Source organism: Sceloporus occidentalis, unplaced genomic scaffold (assembly GCF_023333645.1).
Source record: "Sceloporus occidentalis isolate IW3139 unplaced genomic scaffold, rSceOcc1.0.p SCAF_2, whole genome shotgun sequence".
Classification (NCBI taxonomy): Eukaryota; Metazoa; Chordata; class Lepidosauria; order Squamata; family Phrynosomatidae; genus Sceloporus; species Sceloporus occidentalis.
This window is the reverse complement of record NW_028316982.1, coordinates 79,197,650-79,220,276: the sequence shown is the minus strand read 5'-3', so window position 1 is coordinate 79,220,276 and position 22,627 is coordinate 79,197,650. Positions and strand designations below refer to the sequence as shown.

Sequence of the window (22,627 nt, the reverse complement as noted above, 5' to 3'; positions counted from 1 at the left end):
TACAATGATGGGGGTTCTGAAATGTACAGGAGGTTGTATGAGGGCCATTGATGGGGCACAACTGTCCTGTGGGCTACACAGTTCCATCACTGTTTTAAATGTAGAGGTAGTAATACAATACTCTACTACTAACTCACTCAGTTCACAGGGTAACACTGGAAAACATGTACATGGAAATGTAAATTTATCTATCATTTAAACTAAGGGATTTGAGGTAGGTGAATGGCTTCCTCACATTCCTTAATTGCTCCATAAACCTGTTTCCAATGCTGCCATAAGCCACAATTTCAGGGCAGAGACCAAGAGCTTATTTAACAGAATGAACACCGGGAACTCTAAATACCATAAGACTGGCTCACCACATTTTGACCCAAGTGACGTAGTTCACCATTTAAAATCGTTTCCAGATAAAAAGTCCAAATTTGGTAGGTCAAGTGCAAAATTGCCTAAATCCACTATTGCATCTGCTTTGTCCTTTATGCCTGCCCTGCTATTTGATCCTAGGCATTGGCTTTTTTCTTAATCCTGCCTCTTGTCTTGTGGTTTGGTTTCTAATTTATTCCTCTTCAGTCCTGGCTTGTCCACAGCTCCTGGTTCACCACAGACTCTGAAAAACAGAATTTAGAGTGGGCTAGACCTTTTTCTTTGTTTCTTTTTAAAAAGTTGGTTTGTTCCAGATTTATCAAGACAGCTTTGCCTTCTTTTCAGGCAGGTGTTAATGAAAATGATTTTTATGATGGTGCTTGGTGTGCAGGACGGAATGACCCTTACCAGTGGATTGAAGTAGATGCTCGAAGGCTAACAAAGTTCACAGGAGTTATCACACAGGGAAGGAATTCTCTCTGGCTGTGAGTACCTGTTTTATTTCCTTTCTGCAGAAAATCTAGAAGTCTGGGTGAAGTTTTATGTTTAGTTATGTTAGTGGTTTAAATTTTATGTTATTATGGAATAATATGAAAGCCAGCGTGGTGCGGTGGTTTGAGAGCTGGAGTGTATGTGCATCTACACTGTAGAAATAATAGAGTTTGATACCACTTCAAGTGCAGTAGCTCCATCCTATAGATTCCTGAGATTTGTAGTTCTACAATATCTTTAGCTTTAGGAGCCCTGGTGGCGCAGTGGTTAAATGCCTGTACTGCAGCCATTCACTCAAAACCACAACGTTGCGAGTTCAAGACCAGCAAAAGGGCCCAAGCTCGACTCAGGCTTGCATCCTTCCGAGGTCGCTAAAATGAGTACCCAGACTGTTGGAGCAAATTAGCTTACTAGCTAATTAGCTTACTTGCTGTTCACCGCTATGATCTTTGGAATAGTAGTATATAAATAAAACAAATTATTATTATTATTATTATTATTATTATTTTGCTGACAGAGAATGCTGGTGCCTCACAAAACTACAAATCTCAGGATTCTGTAGGATGGAGCCATGACAGTGAAAATGGTGTCAAGATTCATTATTACTGCAGTGTAGATGCACCCTATGACTCTAGAGATCAGGGGTTGATTCACTACTCAGCTATGGAAACCCACTGGGTGCCCATGGCTGATTCATACACTCTCAGCCCTAGAAAACTCTGTTATAAGATTATTTATTTATTAGAGTACTTATACCTTCAGCCCTAAAGGCTATCAGAGCAGCTTACAATTATTATTTTTAATTAGATGGAAATGACTTGAAGGGACACAACAACAACAACAGTGGGATAATACAGCCATAAAATTAACAAAACAAAATACAGTGGGCCCACTGGACTTTGGTTCCAGAACTCTCCGTGGATACCAAAATCCATGGATGCTCAAGTCCCATTAAATATAATGGCATAGTGAAATGGTGTCCCTTATATAAAAGGGCAAAATCAAGGTTTGCCAATGGTAATTTGTATATTTTTAAAGTATTCTCAACCTGTGGATGCTTGAATCCTTGGATAAAAGTACTGTGAATAAGGAGGGCTGACTGTAAAAGATTTACTAGAGAAATATAAAATTAGTATTAGATACTTTTCATCTTGGATCAGGAGTCAGCAACCATTCTCTCTAGCATTTCAAGACTGTTATTAGTACAGTGGTTTCACTATCAGTGGGGTGGTGAATCTGCTCTGTCTTTTAATCCAATCTGGGTTTTAGCTTCATTTTTCTGTCCTAATCTTTTTATTTTCCCTCACTGCCTCTTTGATTTGGATAATCCGGTTTCCATGGCAATGTGCTTACCTGTCTGGTATTTCAGGAATGAGTCTGGAAAACTAGAAAGCAGCCTTGGGCTTTCTCTAGGCAGAATTCCTATTTGGTTTTCAGCATTCAGCATTTGTAATGTTGTGGCTCTAGGGGACAGGTTACAGAGAATTAGCACTATTTATTCAGGATTTGCAAGAAGGAAGTATCACACAAGTCTTGTCTTGGTCCAAAAAACAGACTAATATTTCATCTATGTATGCCTTCAATGCATTTACAGTCTATCTTCATTGCTGCTGCTTTTGCTATTGATTTGAAGGCCTTGCATTACATCATAGAGTTTTTGCATACATGTTATAGTGAAATGAAAAAGAAGTCAAGAGGAACATCTTGTTTAGTTTTCACACTTTCCAACAGCAGATGTTGCTGCTTGGTGTCAAGAGGAAATGTAAAGACCTGTCACATCAGTACACATGGTTGCATTATTTGACTCCTAGGACAAGAACATCAAAAAACTGAAGCCATCCATGGTACTAAATACTGAGAAATTGCTTGGGTTGCCAGTAGACAAAAATGATTTCTGAGGAATCATAACAAAGTATTGTTAATATATCATATTTCTAATGATATATAGCATAGTAGTTTTAATGTTGGACTATGACTCCAGGAGAAAAGGGTTCAAATCTCTTCTTGGCCATGTAAACTCAATTAGATTACCTTGGGCAAGACAAACTCCCAGTCTCAGAGGAAGATAATGGCAAGTGTCATCTGAACAAATCATGCTAAGAACACCTTGTGATAGAGTTTTTCCCCCTAGGGTTGCCATGCCCCAAGAAACTGATGTGAAGGAAAAGTAATATGTGGATACATATATGCATCTTCACTGTGATGCTTTTCTGGAAGATCTGAATGCACCACATAACTGAATATTTGCTTAGAATGAATATCTGCTAAAATAAAATCACAAGTAGAAACTTCCATCCATCGTCTGGCTGAAAAGAATTTCCTGGCATTTGAGGACATGTCTTTTCAGAAAGGCCAGTAGCTTTTTTGACTGTGTTGTTTATTTATAATCCATAGCTGGAAGATACAGTATTCCTTTAAAAGTTGATGAATCAATGAATCCTCACACCAGAAAAAATATATTTGGCTATATAAAGAAGGAATGAAGTAGATTCTGAGGAATAATATTTGTTTCAGATATTAATCTTCCCCATATATTGCCTTCAGATTGATATTAAGGCACCAACTGTAAGCATATTTCAGTATGATTCGTTTATAAAAATTATTTCTACAATTGCTGCCTCAGTTAAAAGTCTGAGAAAAACAGAGGTATAATACAAAGATCAACTGGAACTTTTGATCAACATCTGATATAATTCATCATGAGCTACTCTCTGAGATGATTGCATCATTAAATTTGTCTTGGTTTTGTCCTGCCTTTTTTCATTTTCATGCAGTTGTAGTTACGAAGAGTCAGACAAAGTATTCCATAATTTCCCTTGAAAGCTAAGGGCTTGATTTTAAAAAAAATCTTTACTCTTTGTAAATATTTTTTTTCAGAAAAAAATGTCTTAAAGTGCTACACTTGAGCCTGAGGAGTTATCCAGATGTTTTCTGCATACTTAGTTTAACTTTGTATTAGTTGGTGCTACAGTACTTCACCCAAAATGGAAAGAGAACTGGATTTCACCCAGACATTGTGCATTTCATCACTTCCTTCCTTCCTTCCTTCCTTCCTTCCTTCCTTCCTTCCTTCCTTCCTTCCTCATGTAGTTGTGTTAAGATTAACACTTATTATGAAAACCTCAGGATTCAGGGAGTGGAGAGAGGACTGGTATAACTGAGGTATCATTATTTCTGTTTTCTTTTTGCAAAGGGACAGTCACATTTCTTTTTTGAGAACTGGCAATTGTTTTCCATTGAGAGACTTAATGCTTGCTGGTGGCTCCAGTAGAGATCAATAGTGGCTGCACACCAAAAATACTTTCCTTCTAGAGGTTAAACCTGAGAAAGCTAGCTGAAAACTCTAACCACCAATGCAAATCAAATATATAAACAGCACCAGTGATCTAAATGGCAGCCCACACTGGAATAATTTTGTTCTTTCAATTTCCAGCCCACCCGCTATTCACTTAAATTGAATTTATTTTTAAGTAATAATGAATATAAAAATGAATAAAATACTAAAAATGATGAAATGCAAAGTCATTGGCATAAAAACAATGAAAGAACTTAAAATGGTGACTTCCTATTATACTTTGGCCATTGAAAAAAAAAGAAAGTTCCTATCCTGCTTCAGTCACTAAAGCTATCAGTAGATACTGAAGACTACATGTATTCAGTGAGAAAAGTCCACTAGGTCTATCCAGGTCTGTTATACAAGCTTGAGCAAAAAGTTACCACACGCAGGAAGCAGACACACAAAGTATATTTGCAGAACAAATAGCAAATGTCCTGAGCTATATTCACCAGGAATTATGTGTATATTTGCAGAATTCAGCAGTGAACAATTGTAGGTTGATGATAAAAGCCAAATAGTACTGTTGTGTGAAAGTGGTCAGTCCAAAAGACTGTATGAAATAATGTTGATGTATTATACTGATGTAATTGTTTGTCCAGTTTTCCAGATATACACCTAGTGACTAAATTATATATCTGGAAAACTGGACAAACAATTACATCAGTTTCATTGCACTGTATTTGTCACGTCCCCATCCTTGGTAGCTTTAGGACATTCTCTGCTATAGAACTCTAGCCCACACCTTTGATTTACAGTGCTAGAGTTCTTTAGCACAGAATTCTTAGTATCTCTCCAAACTACAAGTACCGTGAATTAATAGGATAGCTAGAGAGTTATCAAGCCGCTGTGCTCAATCCAGGATGCGGGATGGAGGCAGGGATTATTGCACACTGAATCGCTACTGAATCACCAGCTGTCATCAGCCTGGGTCCAAGCTGTGCTCTGTCTGCACTTTTTAGAAGTTGTAAAGCTTTCTGATTTCTAAAAAGTGCTGGTGGAGCATGGCTTGGACCCAACTGGGCCCCGTACTGATGATGGCCAGTGATTTGGTGTTGATTTAGTGTGCAATAATCCCTGTCTCCATCCCGCATCCTGGCTGCAGTCCAGGAGGCTGGAGCCGATTTCAAACACCAAGTGATAAACTCAGGAAAATCCCATTCAAAGCTGTGAGAGAAGCCCGGGTTGCATATGGGCTGCATACTGCCCAGTGATGGGTGACTGTGATAAGGTGTGTGTGTGTGTGTGTGTGTGTGTGAGAGAGAGAGAGAGAGAGAGAGAGAGAATGATTTAGTCTTAGGTTCCTTAGTTCAGCAGTAGAACGTTGGTAAAAAGTACATAAAGGCTGGCAAAAATGTTTGAATAGAGAAATGACGTTCAATAGAAGGTGTGTGAATAGAAACAGGTAGCTAAGTTGGACAATGGTCAACAAGTACAAAAGTTAAGAGAAGGAAGATTCAGAGCAGCAGGCGCCTAAGGGAAAGTCAGATGGAGGAGACAGAGATCTAAGAGAAAAATGAATAGAGCAAGTATAGAGATAATAAAAAGAGCAGTCGATAAAAAGAAGGACTGGGAAAGGAGAACAATCACATAACAGATGAAGAAACAAGAGAAGCTTTGTGCTTGGCAGTCAGGAAGTGAATGGTAAAGAAGAAGATGGATAAGAGAATACTGGAAGTTCACTATAAAGGACAGTGAGACCAGTAGCACAGTGATTTGAATTGACTACCCAGTTGAAAATGATTTTTAATATTGCAAAAGTGCAATGTATATTTTTGGCTGTAATTTCATTAGAGTTTGAAAAAAGCGACTCTTTTGGATTGCAGTGCCCTGAATCCCATTTATTTAAATGTTTAATTTATATTATTAATTTTAATACTTAGAAGAAGTGCAGGTACTTTGTAATGCAATTTTATCAGTTTGAAAATGTCCCTTTTTGATGTACCACTCTCCAGCCAATATCCTGGGCTTTGGGGAGTTATAGTCAAAAAACTAACCTTTCAAACTGCAATAATCAAATTGCAGTAAGAATTATTTGCTTCTGATTCTGAGAATTTTGTCCACAAAAGCAATTTACTAAGCTCTAGAATGTGACATTCTAGAGAATATAACAGAATAAAACTTAGCATCAGTTCTCAGGTGTTTTGTGTTAAAAATAGTTGAGTTTTGCATACCAAGGCTTAGTTTGATCACACCACCAAAGATGGGGTTAGCCTTTGGCCATTTTAGCCTTTCCCCCTCCCCTTCTGTAACCATTTCCTTTCCATTCCTCCAAGTACTAGGGAAACTTTGCCAGCTTCAGGGCTTGTGTGCCTTTTGTACATGTGTCAAGAAAATGGTCTCCCCATGTCTGCTCAAGCACACACACACACACACACACACACACCAACACTCTTAGCTGTCCTCCCCTCATTGAAGTGCCAGTGGTAGAGAAATGAGTGGTAACATATCCTCCCATGTACAATGGGAGGAAGCTTGTGTGGGTTTGTATCCTGCTATGGTGATGGCAAAGAGAGGGTCCAGGAAATCCTATGACCCTGGGACATCTTTCCTGGAACTGCATATTCATGGCATTATTTAATCAAATCAATGCATATATGTAGTAGAATCTTCCTTCTGAAATACATGTATTTTTCAAGTCAGTAACTAAGACCACTTTAATGTAAACAATGGCTTTGTGTTGATTTTATTTTGTATGTATGTATGTATGTATTTCTATGCACTCTGGGAACTTACAGCCAGTGTGGTGTAGCGCATTGGATTACAGCTCTGGAGACCGGAGTTTGAGTCCCCACTTGACCATGGAGACCCACTGGGTGACTTTGGGAAGTCATTGATCTCTCAACTTCAGAGGAGGGCAAAAGCAAACCTCATCTGAAAAAATATGTTGTCAAAAAAAACAAACCCCTTCTTCTTAGGAAATTACTTGAAGGCACACAACAACAGCAACAACAACAACAAGAAGAAAATACATGCTTATTCCTGAAATAAGTGAGTAAATGAATAGCTTCAGCTTATCATATATAAGCATTGTTACCCAGTCCCCCTTTAATGGATAATGAATTAAATCCAGCTGTTTGTATTTATTTATTTAATTAATTTGTATCTTACCTTTCTCTGAATATAGGTCCCAAGGCAGCTCACCATATAAGATAAAACAAAACACCATTAAAACGATGAATAATACAAATACTTAGAAACAATAACATAAACAATCATATTAAAACACTAATTTATATCAGTCTTAAATGTAATTAAAATTGAATAATAATTATAAAAATACAACATGCCTTAATTCAAAGAGGTTCTGCAACAGCCATTTAACAGTAAAAGGCCTGGGTAAACAAGAAAGTGTTTGTTGGTGGACATAAAACCCAAATGGATTCACCCAAGCCTCTTGACTGAGGGGAGTCCACAGCCTAGGAATAGCCTCTGAGAAGTCTCTCTCTTCTGTGTTTTCACCAAATATTGCTGCAATAATGGTGAAACTGTGAAAACCTTTCCCCAAGGCTCTTAAAACTCAAGCAAACTAGATTGGCGATGTATGGTGCTTTATGGATTACAGCCAGCACTTTGAATTGTGTCCCCAGACACTTTAGAGCAAGAGTTAGCAAAGTACATTTGGGGCAAAAAAAAAATTGTGGGAGTGGGTGAGGTATGTGTGTGGGGAGAGGGATGCCCTCCAATTTCTCCTGATGTGCTAATGCAACCCACTTACCTTTCCACAGTTGCCCATCTCTGCTGTAGACCCACTAAATCAATGTGATTTATATAAGTAATGATTCAGCATTCAACAATTGATTCAATGAGACTACTCTGTTCTATGGGAAATAGCAATTCAGACTAATGTATGGAAGTCAGTTTTCCATGATTAGCAGTGACTAGTTACACATAACTTTCCTTAAAGACAGTGAAAGCATGAAAGTGTTGTTCTGTATTTTCTGTTCTATTTGACTAAACTTCAATGGGAGAATTTCCTTGAGGAATTTAACATTTGTTACTTTATGCTTATGTTTTCTGGAATTTTCAATAAATTGAGATTTCTATATAATTTTCTCTTGCCTATTAATATTTCATTTCAGGATTTCTTTTTCAACTGTCCAATCCGAGACTCTCTCTGGCTTTACTTCACTAATGAAGATTCAGGAAAATTACACTGTTACTGTGAATTGTGATTCAGTACAGATATATGCTCTTTTTTTTTTTTTAAATGAAATCTTTCCCTTCTTTCTAGGAGTGATTGGGTAACATCTTACAAAGTTATGGTGAGCAACGACAGTCATGCATGGGTCACAGTCAAAAATGGTTCTGGAGACATGGTTAGTATCAAAAAATATAAAATTTGTAAATCACACCTATCGGGTACTAAAGTTGTCCCTCCATATTCGCTAGGGTTAGGGGAACAAGACCCCTGTGAATATGGAAAAACTGCAAATAACAAAAACACTGTTTTTACCTGAGAGGACACTTCTCTAGGAATCTCTAGGTCCTCCAGTGCAACTCTGTGGTCAATGTCCAACATACACTGACCATAGAATGGCACTGGAGTAGCTACAAATGATCTTTCAGCACAACTTTTAGTTAAAGTTGACCACTGAGTTGCACTGGAGGACCTAGAAAGCTATAGAGAGAACATATTAATGAAATCCGTGAATAATCAAATCCGCAAATATCAAAGCTGCAAATATGGAGGGATGACTGTAGCTCCATCTTAATAAATTGTCACAGTTATGAGACCTGCTATCTAAAAAGACCTTCATTAGCAGACATTAGATATCTGAAATTTTCAGAGAATATGCAGTTAATAAATGAATAAATAACAATTGATATGTTGACATTTTCTTATAAGTAATACTGGATTCCAGTGTTTAGCAGTGCACCCTGGTACATACACATATAGCAAAGATCATACTGTGCGGGCAAGCAACTTACATAATTATTTAACATCTTGTTGTGATCTGAGTGTTGAACTGCTATTCTGGAGACCAGGGTTCAATTTTCCACTTAGCCAAGAAACCCATTGGATGACCTTTGGTGAATCACATACTCTCATCCCCAGAAAAGTCCAGGATAGGTTCACCTTAGGGTTGCCATAGTCAGAAATTGCCTGAAGGAACACAACAGTAACAATCTACATTAAAAATGGAAGGAGAATCTTTCTCTCTTTCTTCCTGTCCACCCCTCACTGCTCACTAACATTGACCTACTCTACCCCTAACTAGAGTAGAGCTATTCAATCAATTGGATTTACCTATGTGTTGACTCACCATTAAGTAACTCTGTCAATGGGTCTACTCTAGTTGGAACTAACTGGAAGGATTCCAGCCATTTGCTCATGCTAAAGATACCACAAAGGCAGAAATTGACAACAGATATTTTTTTCCCACTCTTTCAAGTTATGATCTTGGTGATTGTTCTGCATCTGAATGTGCAGATTATAATCATGTGAGAATAACTTCATATTTAGCCAGTTTAACTTTTCTGACATTCCATAAAGAGATTGAAATGCACTGAAAAATATAGACATAACTGAGGCTTGTATCTTCAAGAACTGATAGGACTAGCTTCAATTTAAACTCCCAAGCAGTAATACACTACCTAGAAAGAGTCAAGGAGTAGGTCAAGTTCTTCTATCCCTACTCTAGTCCTATTTCTCTGTTGTGCCTCAGAGGAGTCAATTAAGCTGTACAGAGGCCAAACAAAATGTGAGCCTAAATTATCATGTGTTCCTGGTTGCTTTTTTACAGTCGGCAAAGTTATGATTGAATCTCATCTTTTGACTTGTTTCAGGTGTTGTTACTAATGATGCCCACTACTTGTGTGTTGAAATAGATTTTTGAAGGCAACAGTGAAAAGGAAATCCCAGTCCTCAATGAGCTGCCAGTACCTCTTGTTGCACGTTACATTCGGATAAACCCTCGAACATGGTATGAAGAAGGAAGCATATGCATGAGACTGGAAATCCTTGGCTGTCCTCTCCCAGGTAAAAGCAATGTTTATGACAGGTCTTTTCTAACTAAGGGAGGCTCAAAACACACAGGGCAAAAGAAGTGGCTTCCGGCTGCTTCAACAGCATAGCATTTAGATGATGCATGCCCCCAATGTGCCCTGAAGCTTCTCTGATGCTGCCAAAAGGAGTCCGAGGCTGCTGCAAAAAGCATTCAGTTTAAACCAACTCCTAGCAACGTGACTTGAGATCTGTGGCAGAGACCCACTTTGGGAATGGGCTGTGTTGTCACCATGGTCCTGTCCCGATTGCAACCAGCGTGGCCAGCGGCCACTCTTTCCCAGCCATCTGCTTTGTAAAGTATCTATAGGAAGGCTCCTTGATTGATGTGAATGAGTTACAAGCGCCACACTATTTTGGTTACAAATGTTATGGTGTAAATCCAATTGGTAGTCTTAACTAGAGCAGTTTCGTTGAATCATAGATTTCACATAACTGTTGTCTAATAATTCAGCAATGTATTCAATTAATGTAGTCTAGCTGTTACTTGTGATTGGATTTTGGTCTCTTTGTGGCTCTTTGGTTTTGGATTTTTATTAGTGTTGTTAATTCAGAATGAATAGTTCTCCTGTATATGTCCTTCTTACTAAATATTCACAGAATGTATCCAAGAAGAAATAATCTGAGAACTCCTTGTCAGATCATTTTGCTAGCTAAAATAAATTTATCATTTGAATGGCTGTGGGAACCTTTAGCCAGTTCATAGTTGAAGACGTTGAGAGATAGCACACACAGGACAATAATAGAAAACAGAGATAAAGGATGTGGGGAGGTTTGTACATAGGCATTCACAGGCATGCCCATGCACACACATATACCCACACTTATTCTTTACCTTTCCTTTCTTGTTTCCAGAGCATTGCTGTGCAGATGGATACAGAATGACACATAGGGATTAGTAGTTGCCTGAAAGGGATAGACGTACTTTTCTTTGTAGTTCTTTTGCAATTTAAGCACAAAGAAAAAGTGTGTGTGTGTGAATGTGTACACATGTGTGCATATCTTGATGCAAGCAGAGAAGAAAATGCCTTTAAGCACAGACTGATTGTATTTATTTATGAAGATGTCACAAAATGGTCGTTGCAGAGTAGGATAACATTTTTTTTAGCCGAAAGATGTTCTTTATTTGCTTACAAATGCTTGATGATTCAGTTGATAGATGGGATTCAAATCCTATTTCAACCATGGACTCCTTTGGGCAAGGCTGTCTGCTGTTTGAAACTGGGGAAACTGGAAATTGACTAGTAGCATCCCTGCTCTGCCTCCTGCATACTGTCACTTAAGCAAATTTATTTATTTATTTACTTTATTTATATGCCACCTTTCTCCCATGATAGGACTGAAAGAGGCTTCCATAATAAATTAAAAATGTTTACAAAAAGTTTTTAAAAATAATTTAAAATCACTGCATTAAGTAAATGGGTTGCACTTACAGGTATTATTACTGAAGTGGAACAATTACCTCTTGCTAAGATTTTCCTACCTTCTGCTTTTATTGTCACAGATTTATTGTTGTTGATGCTGTGGTTGTTAATTACCTTCAAACTGACTTCAGATTATAGTCATTCTATGAATAAGAGACTGCTCAGGTCTTGCAAACTCAGGGCTATGGCACTCTTGATTGAATCTGTCTACCTGCACCCAGTTTCATTATTGACATGAGTTAATAATGTCTTTAATATATCCAGTAATTATCACTTTATGAACAGTTTGTTGTTCTGTGTCCCCAAGTAAATGTAATTTATAGCAAACCTATCATAGGGTTTTCTTTGAAATACAGTCGACCTTTTGTTTTTGTGGGGGATCCGTCCCTCCCACAAAAATGGAGTTTGTCCTATATGGTGTGCCTCAGGCACACGCTCCATTATTTCCCCCTTCATTCGTTCCTTGCGCATAAATGAGGGATGCAGTTTCCAAAACCACGAGAGTGGAGGGACGACTGTATTTGTTCAGTTGGCATTTGCCATTCCTTTCTACAACTGAGAATATGACTTGCCCAAGACCAACCAGTGGGTTTCCATACTGAGCAGAGATTTGAACCCTAATCCCCAGAGTCCTGGTCAAACTACCTGACCACTAGGCCATACTGTTTCTCTGTAGACTGTAATCTGAGCAAATTACAAAAGACTGAAAGAATTCTATAGTGCAATGCAATGCAATACTATATACAAAAACATAATACAGAACAAGAAAAACAGCTATAGAATCTAAAATTTAAGAAGCCTTGGAGGAAGGCCTGAGGGCATTTTGATGGCACACACTCTACTGAAAAATGCTGTGGAGACTTTGCTTGTCTCTTTTATAAGAAGCAACTGGTGCAAAGATCAGCATGCACACACACACGTACACAAACACATGCTTGAGGACTTTAAGTGCCAGTCTGCTGATTCAGCAACCTTAACATTGCTTAAGGTCAATTATATTCAGTAATGCATAAAGCAGAGAAGAAAAGTAATCTCCAGACTTTGATTATATATTTAAGACAAGGACACCTCTAAATTTCAATCTGAAATAGTCTCCCATGAAAAAATGTGCAGAAGTTGCAAAAATTAGGATTCATTTTAGTTTTAGTTGATCCTTCTTGTGAGATGCCTTAGGTCCCACTGCAGATAAATGAAATAAAAATAAAAGTGGATGGAGAAATAAAATGCCCTCCTCTTTGACCTGTCTATCATTTTTATTGTTGGTAGAACCTTAGCAAAGAAAGGATGGAGAAAAATAAACAAATAATAACAATGACTGATCTTGTCTGAGGGGTTTATCAGATGGGGGAGAGGATAGGGGTGGGATCGCTCCCACATCCTTATCCTATCCATGACCCATCTGTACCCCTAGTGAAAGTGATCATGCAAATCACTTTCACATGAAAGCAGGCTGAAAAGCACTTTCAGACGTCATGGTATTAACGGGTTCTTCCGTTAATACAAAAGACTGCAAATGACAGAAGAAAATGCTGTCAGCTGATGACTGAGAGTGCTTTTCAGCATGCTTACATGTGAAAGTGATATGTGCAATCACTTTCACTAACTCTTCCCTGCTGGGTCAGTGATGGGTTATGTGTGAAAATCCTTCCTGCAATTGGGCGGGAAGGACAGGACAGGGATGGAACAGTGACGCCCCTTCCTTCATGTGATAAACTCCTGAATGTGTATGTGCCTTCAAATCACCTGTCAATTTATGGTGACCCCATGAATTTCCTATGGTTTTCATAGGCAAGGTATACTCAAGGGTGGTTTTGCCATTGCCTTTTTTCTTAAATTTAGCCTACAGTGCCTGGTATTCCTTGATGGTTTCCCATTCAATACTAATCAGGACTGACCCTGCTTAGCTTTTAAGATCAGACAGGATCTGGTGCTTTCAGGGTATTCAGGCCCTTCTTATCTACATATTATTGTTGTTTAGTGCCTTTAAGTTGTTTGCAACTTATGGCGACCTAAAGGTGAACCTATCATGGAGCTTTCTTGGCAAGACTTCTTCAGAGGGAGTCTGCCATTGCCTTTCGTTGAGGCTGAGAGAGTGTGATTTTCCCAAGGTCACCCAGTGGGTTTATATGTCTGAGCTGGGATTTGAACCCCAGTCTCCCAATGTCCTAGTCCAGTGCTCAAAGCACTACACGATGCTAGTTGTATATAGCTTATCTAAATTTACAAGTTATAGTACAGTCGGCCCTCTCCTTACGCGGGGAATCTGTTCCGGACCCCTCCACATAATAATAATAATAATAATATAATATTTTTTATTTGTATACCGCTTTTCCTTCAGATCAAAGCGGTTCACATAAGGTGAATTCCGCCTATGTTCAAGCCCCATTGGAAACAATGGGGCTTGTGCACGGCGGCGCGGTGGTGCGTGGGTGCCACAGGCGCACGCACCCATTCAATTGAATGGGAAGCGACACCCCTTTTGCCCCGTGTGCACTGTATATCTCTTTTGCTTTGGTTTTCTCTCCAGTTTATCCAAAGACATGGATAAAATCTCAACTGTGGGTTTCATTCATGTAAATTGTATATGAATATATATGCACACACACACACACACAGACACACACAAATAATATATATGAATAAAATCCAAAGCTGGGCTGTATATCAACTCATACAAACTTGCAAAAATTCTAAAGTCTTCAGGGGAAGGCTTTCTCTCAGTCCCACCAGCATCACTGCCTCACTTGGTGAGAACATGAGAGAGGGCCTTCTTCATGGCTGTTCCTACCCTCTGGAAAGTCCTTCCATCAGAGGCTAGGCTTTACTTTTGCCAGCAGGCAAAGACCTTTTTGTTCAAGCAGGGTTCTGATATATAATTATGGTCAAGGTGGCTTTTATACAATTTTATGGTGTTTTTTTTTTAAAAAAAACTTTTGTATATTAATGCAATTTCATTTTGTTTCAACAAGATGACTCTTAAATTTTTATTGTAAAGTTTTTAACTGTTTTTATCTGTGAGCCACCTTAGGTCTATTTCCAGGAGAATGAGAGCATATAAATGAAATGAAATGAAATAAATATCTTTATTAAGACCAACCAAAATACATAGGGTTTTCTTAGGCCAGGAATGGTCAGGGTGGTTTTGCCAGTTCTTGCCTCTGAAATATAGCTTATAACACCTAGTATTCATTAGGGGTCTCCTATGCAAGCACTATGCAGGGCTGAAAGATCAAATGGTGTCTTTAGGGTATTTAAGTCATACCTATGGGTGCAAAACTAAATATATAATATTCACAAATTATGTATGTGAATAAAATCCATACCCATATGGCCCTTATCTTTATTCAGACCAAACAAATTGCAGCAAAAGTGGGACAGCTTCTTAGTTCTCTAGAACTCTTGATCTGGCTAGGAGGACCTAAACATGGAATGAAGGAAGAAACAGAAAAGTCCAAATAGACAGACATCTATATATGCCATCAGCTTTTACCCTAGATGTTTTTATTTTTATGATATCATTATATAGTTTTTCTATACCCTCATGAAAAATGTATTTTATTTTTACTACAGACCCAAATAATTATTATCATAGAAGAAATGAAATGACAACAACAGACAACCTTGATTTTAAACACCACAACTACAAAGAAATGAGGCAGGTAGGACACAAAGAGCAGAATTTCTGGTGAGGACTTGTATTAAAGCATGTGCATTGACCTTTGTAAGAATGGATCATGAACACTGCAGTGTTCCCAGTTCTCAATACTGGGTAGCTACACATTCAGAAGAAAAATAAAACAAACTCTACTGTCTTCATAACATATGACATTTATAGTCCCCCTCCTGACACCCAGTTCTGCTAAGTCTTTTATCCCACTGAAATCCCAGTTTGATAATTGAAACCTGCAGACTCATCAATATTGGCCCAGGCCTTTCGACAAATAGCTCTTTAAAATCTGGGTTTGATGCCCTGAAATATGCTTAGAAAGGCATATTTTGAGGGAAAATATATATCAAATGACAATAAAACTGTTTAATTATTCTCTCTCTGTGTGTGTTTTAATTCAAATAATCATGAATCAGGATGCAACAGATTCATGAGTAAATATAAATGTAAAAATGATCTGAACCAGAAACAGAAAGATTTTCCATCTCTTTTCTCTGCTTGCAGGGCACTATAATAATAAGCTCTGAAAATGAAGTATGGTGTGGATTGGGTTATTGTATAGAATATATTAGACATCCTTTGGAAAGCTTCCTGTCTTATTTTTCTGTAGCTATAGTTTTACACTACTGTAAATGGAAGCAGTATTTCATTCTGAGTTGACAGATAGTGTGACTGGAAGCAGAAGGCTTGTGCTACACAGATGACCAAGATTCAAAGGAACATTAATCGTTGCCAGTCTATGTTTAGACCTACCAGGTATAATTGTATTCCTTTAGCTTTAACCATACAGCAGAAAAAAATGTCCAGATTTATAGCACCACAGATGTAGGTGTAGAACGTGCTAAAAATATCTCTTCCCTATCTTATTCTTCAAATATATAAAGATAATATGTTTGGACATGAGGTATGAGTGTGCTGAATCTTCAGCCTGTTTATACTGAGTGAGTCATCATTCATTTTTTATTGAGCAATTGTGTACTGAGTCAAGCACTGTGCTCACCAGAGATTTCATGGCCTATATTTCCAGCAGACAGATTAGATGAGTAGAAACTCAATTGGCATAATTAGTGTCAAAAACAATAAAGTTAAATGCATTTTAGGTCCTAATTGTGCAAAGACAGGTTGGTCAGGTTTGGAATATATTTGGGAAATGAACTGCTTAAAGCAGAATGAAATTATTTCCTCTGGTTTTATATAAGGACTGAAAAGAGCTGTGATTAAACAAAGACAATAACTATAACTGGTTAGTGAGAACTACATTCTTCATATTTGCTGATATTCTCTGATCACTGAGTCATTCGAGAACATTATTGTAAAGGCACCTTTCAACAGAATGATAGTAATTCTACAAAGCCCAAATGCTGCAAACTGTGATGCAACAAGTCTAAGAAATATGAGTATTAAGACTGGATTAACTTTCTTTTTTTGTGTTATACAGACGTGTGTGCAAGGACATGCGCGTGCACACACACACATATTAAAAGAGGCAATGCACATACCTCAAAGTACTTTATGTTAAGCCTATAAAATAATTGCCAGAATCCTAGATAAGATGCTTAGTTAAAGAGAGGTAACTTAATAATGTCTTAGCAATGTAAGTAATGATAAGAGTCTTTAATGTAATGTGGTTGCAAGCTCGCTTACTAGCAGGAGGGAGTGGAAACATCCAAGTCCTTGTGCTCCAGTTGCCTGTTGAATGGAACTCCTTTGTCCTATCCAATGATGGCTTTTAAAGTAGATCAGGGGCTGGTGGCTGTTATGGTGGGCTGTGGCTCTGTAGGATTAATAAATACAGAGCAGTTGCAGAAATGCAACTCCAGATTATCAATCTGTAACTGAAATAATAACTTCCAGCCAATATTTGTGAGTCTCACATTATCTTTCCTCTTGTTGCTGCCGTGATGTCATTCCCCACATTCCTTCTCCAATATTGCTTACTCTGCCTCCTTGTTTAATCATTTGGATGACACTGGCCAATAAAGCATCATATGATCATAGGTAAAGAGACAAAATTATTTCTTCCCTATAATTCTTCCCTCCCCAGACACACAAACCTATGTAGCCAAAAAATCTATGTAGGGGGATTTTACTTTAGCTCAGAGTGGGTTAGGCTACAAATAACCCTTGTGATCATTTTCCTTTTGTATACTGAGAGAAAGAAGAATTGGACCAGAGGAATAGCGCAGAGGCAGAATTCTTATAATCAAAATCAAATGTTTCTTTTATTGGGGGGAAATCACACAGCAAATCACTAAAACACACACACTAACACAAGGCTCAGGAAATAAGGGAGGAGGTTTGAATAGATAATAGATGGAGACAGAACTAATGGAGATACTTACACAAGCCAAGACTTGCTTCAGGATCCAATTGGTTGAGGTGGTATGAGAATTAGTCATTGAGTGAAGGACTGGGCCAGAACTAGAGCATAGTGATAAAGTGTCCCCATGAATTACAAATTAACATGCTAAGCAAGGATTTCAGGGAGCTTATATAGGCCAAATTTAACCTCTGGGCAAAAGCAATTCTACATCTATGGATGAAGTCATTGGCAGTATTCAAGGTGGAAATGGGTGCTTGATTAAGTCCATCAGGCTCATCTGGTGAGACATCCTTCTGATAATGGAGATGTTTACTGTCCCATTTAGCAACTCCCAAACTACCTGCTGGGCCAGTCCTAAGGGTATTGGTCCCAAAATGTCCCATTAGGTTGACCTCACCTGGGTGTAGTGTGTACATGTCTCCTCGCTCTGGGGATTATGATGGACTGCATTGCAGGGTCCATATGGGGTTATGTGGAAAAGTACACACACCAAAATCAGAATTATGCTATTTGTGGTAATACCTAATACCTAGATATTCTACTGAATGTTCAGGAATGAAGCTGTGCTGCATAGCTTGCATTACATAAGGCTTCCTGTAGCATTTGCATATTTATCAAAAAACCCTGGGGGGGAGTCCTAATTGTATGTGTATTGACACCCATGTCATCTGGGATTTCCATTTGGCATTGTAATGGACATCCACATACAAATTTATAGATGATTATTGCAGATAATCCAAATTTTCCCTGATCTACCTTTTGATTTACCCGAAGCATGTATATTTTGTCTGTATAAAGCTTCAGTTCGTTCTCCCTCATCCATTCCATTAATGATTGAAGACATTGGTTAAATACCAAAATAGCTTCCTTGGAATTTATAGAAAGGAGAGACAGAGTTGGGTGTCATCAAAAACAAAACCTCCAAAGAAGAATAGCAGTGTTACCTTTTGCTTCCACAACATCTTCATATGGCCTCAAAACTAATCTCAATTTTTGCAATTTAAAAAAAAAACTTTTAGAGGGTTTTTAATATGGTTCTTAGTTTTATTTGGTTTTAATGTGGTTTTCTGTGTGTTTTTAGTATTATCTTTTAAATGTGTCAGCTACCTTAACTCTTGGGGAAAAGGTGGGATAGAAAGAAAGAAAGACAGGCCCATTACAAACGGGCCTTAAAGTATGCGACGAGCGCGTACTAGGGTTAGGAAGGGGCGGTGCTTCCGCACCCCCTAACTCTAGTACGCACTCCGCGAGCACAAAATGGCGGCGGCCGTTCCACACGGCCGCCGCCATTTTGACGTCTTGGACACATAGAGTCCAGACGTGTTGCAGCAGAAGTGATGCCACGAAAGCGCCCCTTGCGCTTTGCGGTGCCACTTCCGGGGCCCAGGAAGGAGCGCGATTTCCGCGCTCCTTCCTTGGAGCGTCCGGGAGCCCCGCGGTGTGGCAGCTGCAGCTCCCAGACGTTGCAAGCGGCGGCGGCAGGAGACTGCCGCAACCCGGCGGTTTGTGACCCGCCAAAGAGAACGAGAGGAAGACTGAGTAGGAAATAAAACTGGGATTTTTTTGAAAGTGAAAACAAGAAATTAAAATGAAGTCAATAAACAGATGAATCAGTTGTGGCAAAGAATGTGACTCAATAATGAAAGAGAATTTGTCATAAAATGGCCCCACAGCACTACAGTCTCTTGAAAAGATATAACTGACTTAGATCTGCCATCAACTGTTGTTCTGCCTTGAGCACTGTGTGAATTGAGATTGAATCCAATGGGTTGTTTTAGGGAATGTATGCATTTTTTGCCAGGATGGTAACAGAAGAAATAATTGCCACATAGAACTCATAATAACAGTCTATTAAAAAGTTTACTCTAGGCATGATTTATAATCCCTCTGGTTTTTAATTGCCGTGAAGGCATAATATCAGAGACAGCTTTGTTTTTGCAAATACAAGCAAAAGGTGTGTGTGGGGGAGGGGGAGATCAGTATTTCCCATTATGTAATATGCACTTTGTATTTTTGCAGCTTCTGAAATGAAATGTAAATACAAAATATGTCTGTCTTTATAGAATTCCTGCAAAATGCCAATGTCATTTTAACAAATGTGAAATAACAGTTAATTGTTATTTAGTGTTTCTTTAATGTTCATTCATGAGCATATCTACATGGGCCAATTACATTGGTCCCCCCCCCCCCCCACTCCTACTGTAACCTGTCTCCATGATGCAGCACCAAATCCCTAATTCACATGCAGATTGTCTTCTGCCCTATCCCTGTCTAAAATGGATTTTAAAAACCCTTACCTTTTTCTATGGATTTTTCAAGAAAATGTGGGGCATTCCATAGCATATATCCTACTGGGCTGCCACCACTGGCGCAAGTTGCTCTCTATGTCATAATATGGTACCTAGACACAGTAGCATCACTGGGGGTTGCAGAGAGTGTGGATAGCACTTGGTTACACCCTAGAAGGGGGGAGTCACATCCTAGAAGGCTCCCCTACACTACCTCTGTGCCATTTGTGCACACTACTCGATGCATGTGTGTGTATATGTGTGTGTGTGTCACACCGTGCAAGTGCTGTTCCGATGCACACACCGCTGTGCTCCCGGCCATCACATGCACTTTTTTAGCCTCACGTGTGTGCTTCTTCAGCTGCCCCATATGTGCTTCTCTGCCCCATACACTCCCGTGCAGCCCATGTGGCCTGACACCCTGCCAGAAGTCCCCCCCAGGTGACACCCAGTGGAGGAGTGCCACTTACCAGACATATAATTAACGGTAATAAGCAACCTATACAGGTAATCTAGCATGCACTGAGGCAACAGCTTGTATCTCTTGTATTCAATCCTTCTTTCTTCTTTTTACAGCTGATGAAAGTGGTGAATGAGATGTGTCCAAATATCACAAGAATTTACAATATTGGCAAAAGTCACCAAGGGCTAAAGCTGTATGCTGTTGAAATCTCGGACAATCCAGGAGAACACGAAGTTGGTTAGAATTATATTTTGACAAAATTAGAATACAGCTAGAATTACAATCCAGCTAGTGTTGTTGTTATCTGAGAGTTAAAAATTATAATATTCCACTTGGCTACAAAAGTTAGCAGTGGGGGCATGTGCTTGTTAGTAGTCGGTGTTGAATATAAGTGGGAGGAATTCTAATGATACTTTTCTAATTAGAGAAAGAGAACAGGAATATAAATAGAAGCCATCCAAAATGTGGGATACGTACAATTACCTGTTACTAATCATATATTCCTCTTTTGCAATTAATAAAGTGGAATAAACATCAATATTGGAAAATATGCAAAGAAAGGTCCTTTTTAGTGATGTCTTCTGCTTAACTGGAGAATTCACAGCAAGAGTTAGAAGATAGTTCTGTTCACTGTTATTACATGTCTTAGAAGCCTAACAATGTTGTATTTGTGCCAGTGGGAGGTGCCCTGTCATTGCTAATAGCAGACCATGTAGAAAAGGTGTTGGGGTTCGAGGGTTGTTTTACGGAATAGCCAAAAGAAATTAGATTAGATCACATGCACCCCTCAACAACTCTTCTTTTGGTTCAACATGCTGTGTTAATGAGTTTTCATGTTCACTTGAGGTCCATATTCGCTCAAGCACCAAGGAAATAGCCAGGAATTAAGGGACAGACCCTTCATAAGCATGTTATTTAGGCATGGTATGATATCCTATGCTCTGGTTAGGTCTAATTCACCACTACATTATAACTGAATACCTGTCAGTGCCAGAGTGATGAACCTACATTCTAGATTTTTCTGTTCACTGGAACACGGAGTCCATGGAATGGAAGATGCCTTACAACTGATGCTAGTATGCCATATTACAAATACCCAGCTGACAACCAGTACAATTCACAGAGTATTTTAAAAAAGATGTAGAGAGCTTAGGTACTAATAGGACAGAACACAGACTAAACATTCTTGCTGATGTAACACAGCAAAGTTTACAGAAGACATTGTAAAAGAAATAGGTCTGCAAATTCTGACTCCAACCAAGTGTAGAAGGGCAGGCAGTCCCTGTCAAACTGCTAGAAGTCATTTGTCAGGCATTAGACTCCTATGAGTAAAGCATTGCTTAATGTTTAACTTAACGTGAACTTGTAACATTCTCTGTATCTAAGCAAACTGTTTTCTAAAATAAGTCTCTATCTTATTTAGGCCTTATGGCTAGTTTCTGATCTTACCCCTTCATCACTATAAGGACTTTATCACATGGGGGAATTGGGGGATTCCAAAGCCATTATCCAGGGAAAGTTGCACGATCACGTCTAAGATTATCACATGACGTCACAATTAGAGAGGCTAATAACCAGGGAATAACCAGCAACAAATCATTCACGGGGAAATCCTGTGAATGACTTGTTGCTGGTTATTCTCTTTTTATTCCTGGGATAAGCCCTCTCTAATCACAATGTGTGTGATATTTGTAGCCACGATAGCACAACTTTCCTTGCTTTAGAATCCCCTGATTTTTCCATGTGTGATAAAGTCATAGTAGAGAGGATTTAAAATGTCAAAAAAAATGGGAGGAATGGACCACTTGGCCACCTTTTAAGGTTGAGTGGGATAAGTGGCAAAGATTCCTTTGAACATATAAATAAGATCCTCTTCCCACCAAAAAACCCCAAAAAATAAAAAATAAAAAAGCAGTACAAAATTAATTGATATAACAATTGAATTTTGGCCCAGCCTGAGTTCAGATCACAAAAGATGTCCTTCACTCTGCTTTGCTATCAATGCTTGCAAAAACAATGCTTGCAAATTTTCTCATCCTTGGTGAGAAAGTGTATCTCACCACACTGAGACACACCATCAAAACATAATCAACAGCCATGACATTTTTGCATTTTGGGACATTTTTGCAGTATAGTCAGTTTATTTTGTACCAAAGCAACTACATTCTTCACCGGATAAATTACTCTCTGCACAAAACCTTTTGCAAAAAAGTTCCAGTATATGAAAACCATCAAAAGTTATGTGGTGACAAAAGATATGAATTCT

General features: G+C 38.6%; 1 protein-coding gene across 1 annotated transcript in view; it reads left to right on the top strand.

The window, feature by feature from the left end:
• Nucleotides 1-22,627, top strand: part of CPXM2 (carboxypeptidase X, M14 family member 2) — a 106,587-nt gene that overhangs the window by 39,314 nt on the left and 44,646 nt on the right. The window contains exons 4-8 of the mRNA XM_089507824.1: nt 709-848; nt 8,424-8,508; nt 10,022-10,172; nt 15,191-15,279; nt 20,475-20,598. Coding sequence (XP_089363950.1) covers nt 709-848; nt 8,424-8,508; nt 10,022-10,172; nt 15,191-15,279; nt 20,475-20,598 — 589 coding nt within the window. The remainder of the gene's footprint in view (nt 1-708; nt 849-8,423; nt 8,509-10,021; nt 10,173-15,190; nt 15,280-20,474; nt 20,599-22,627) is intronic.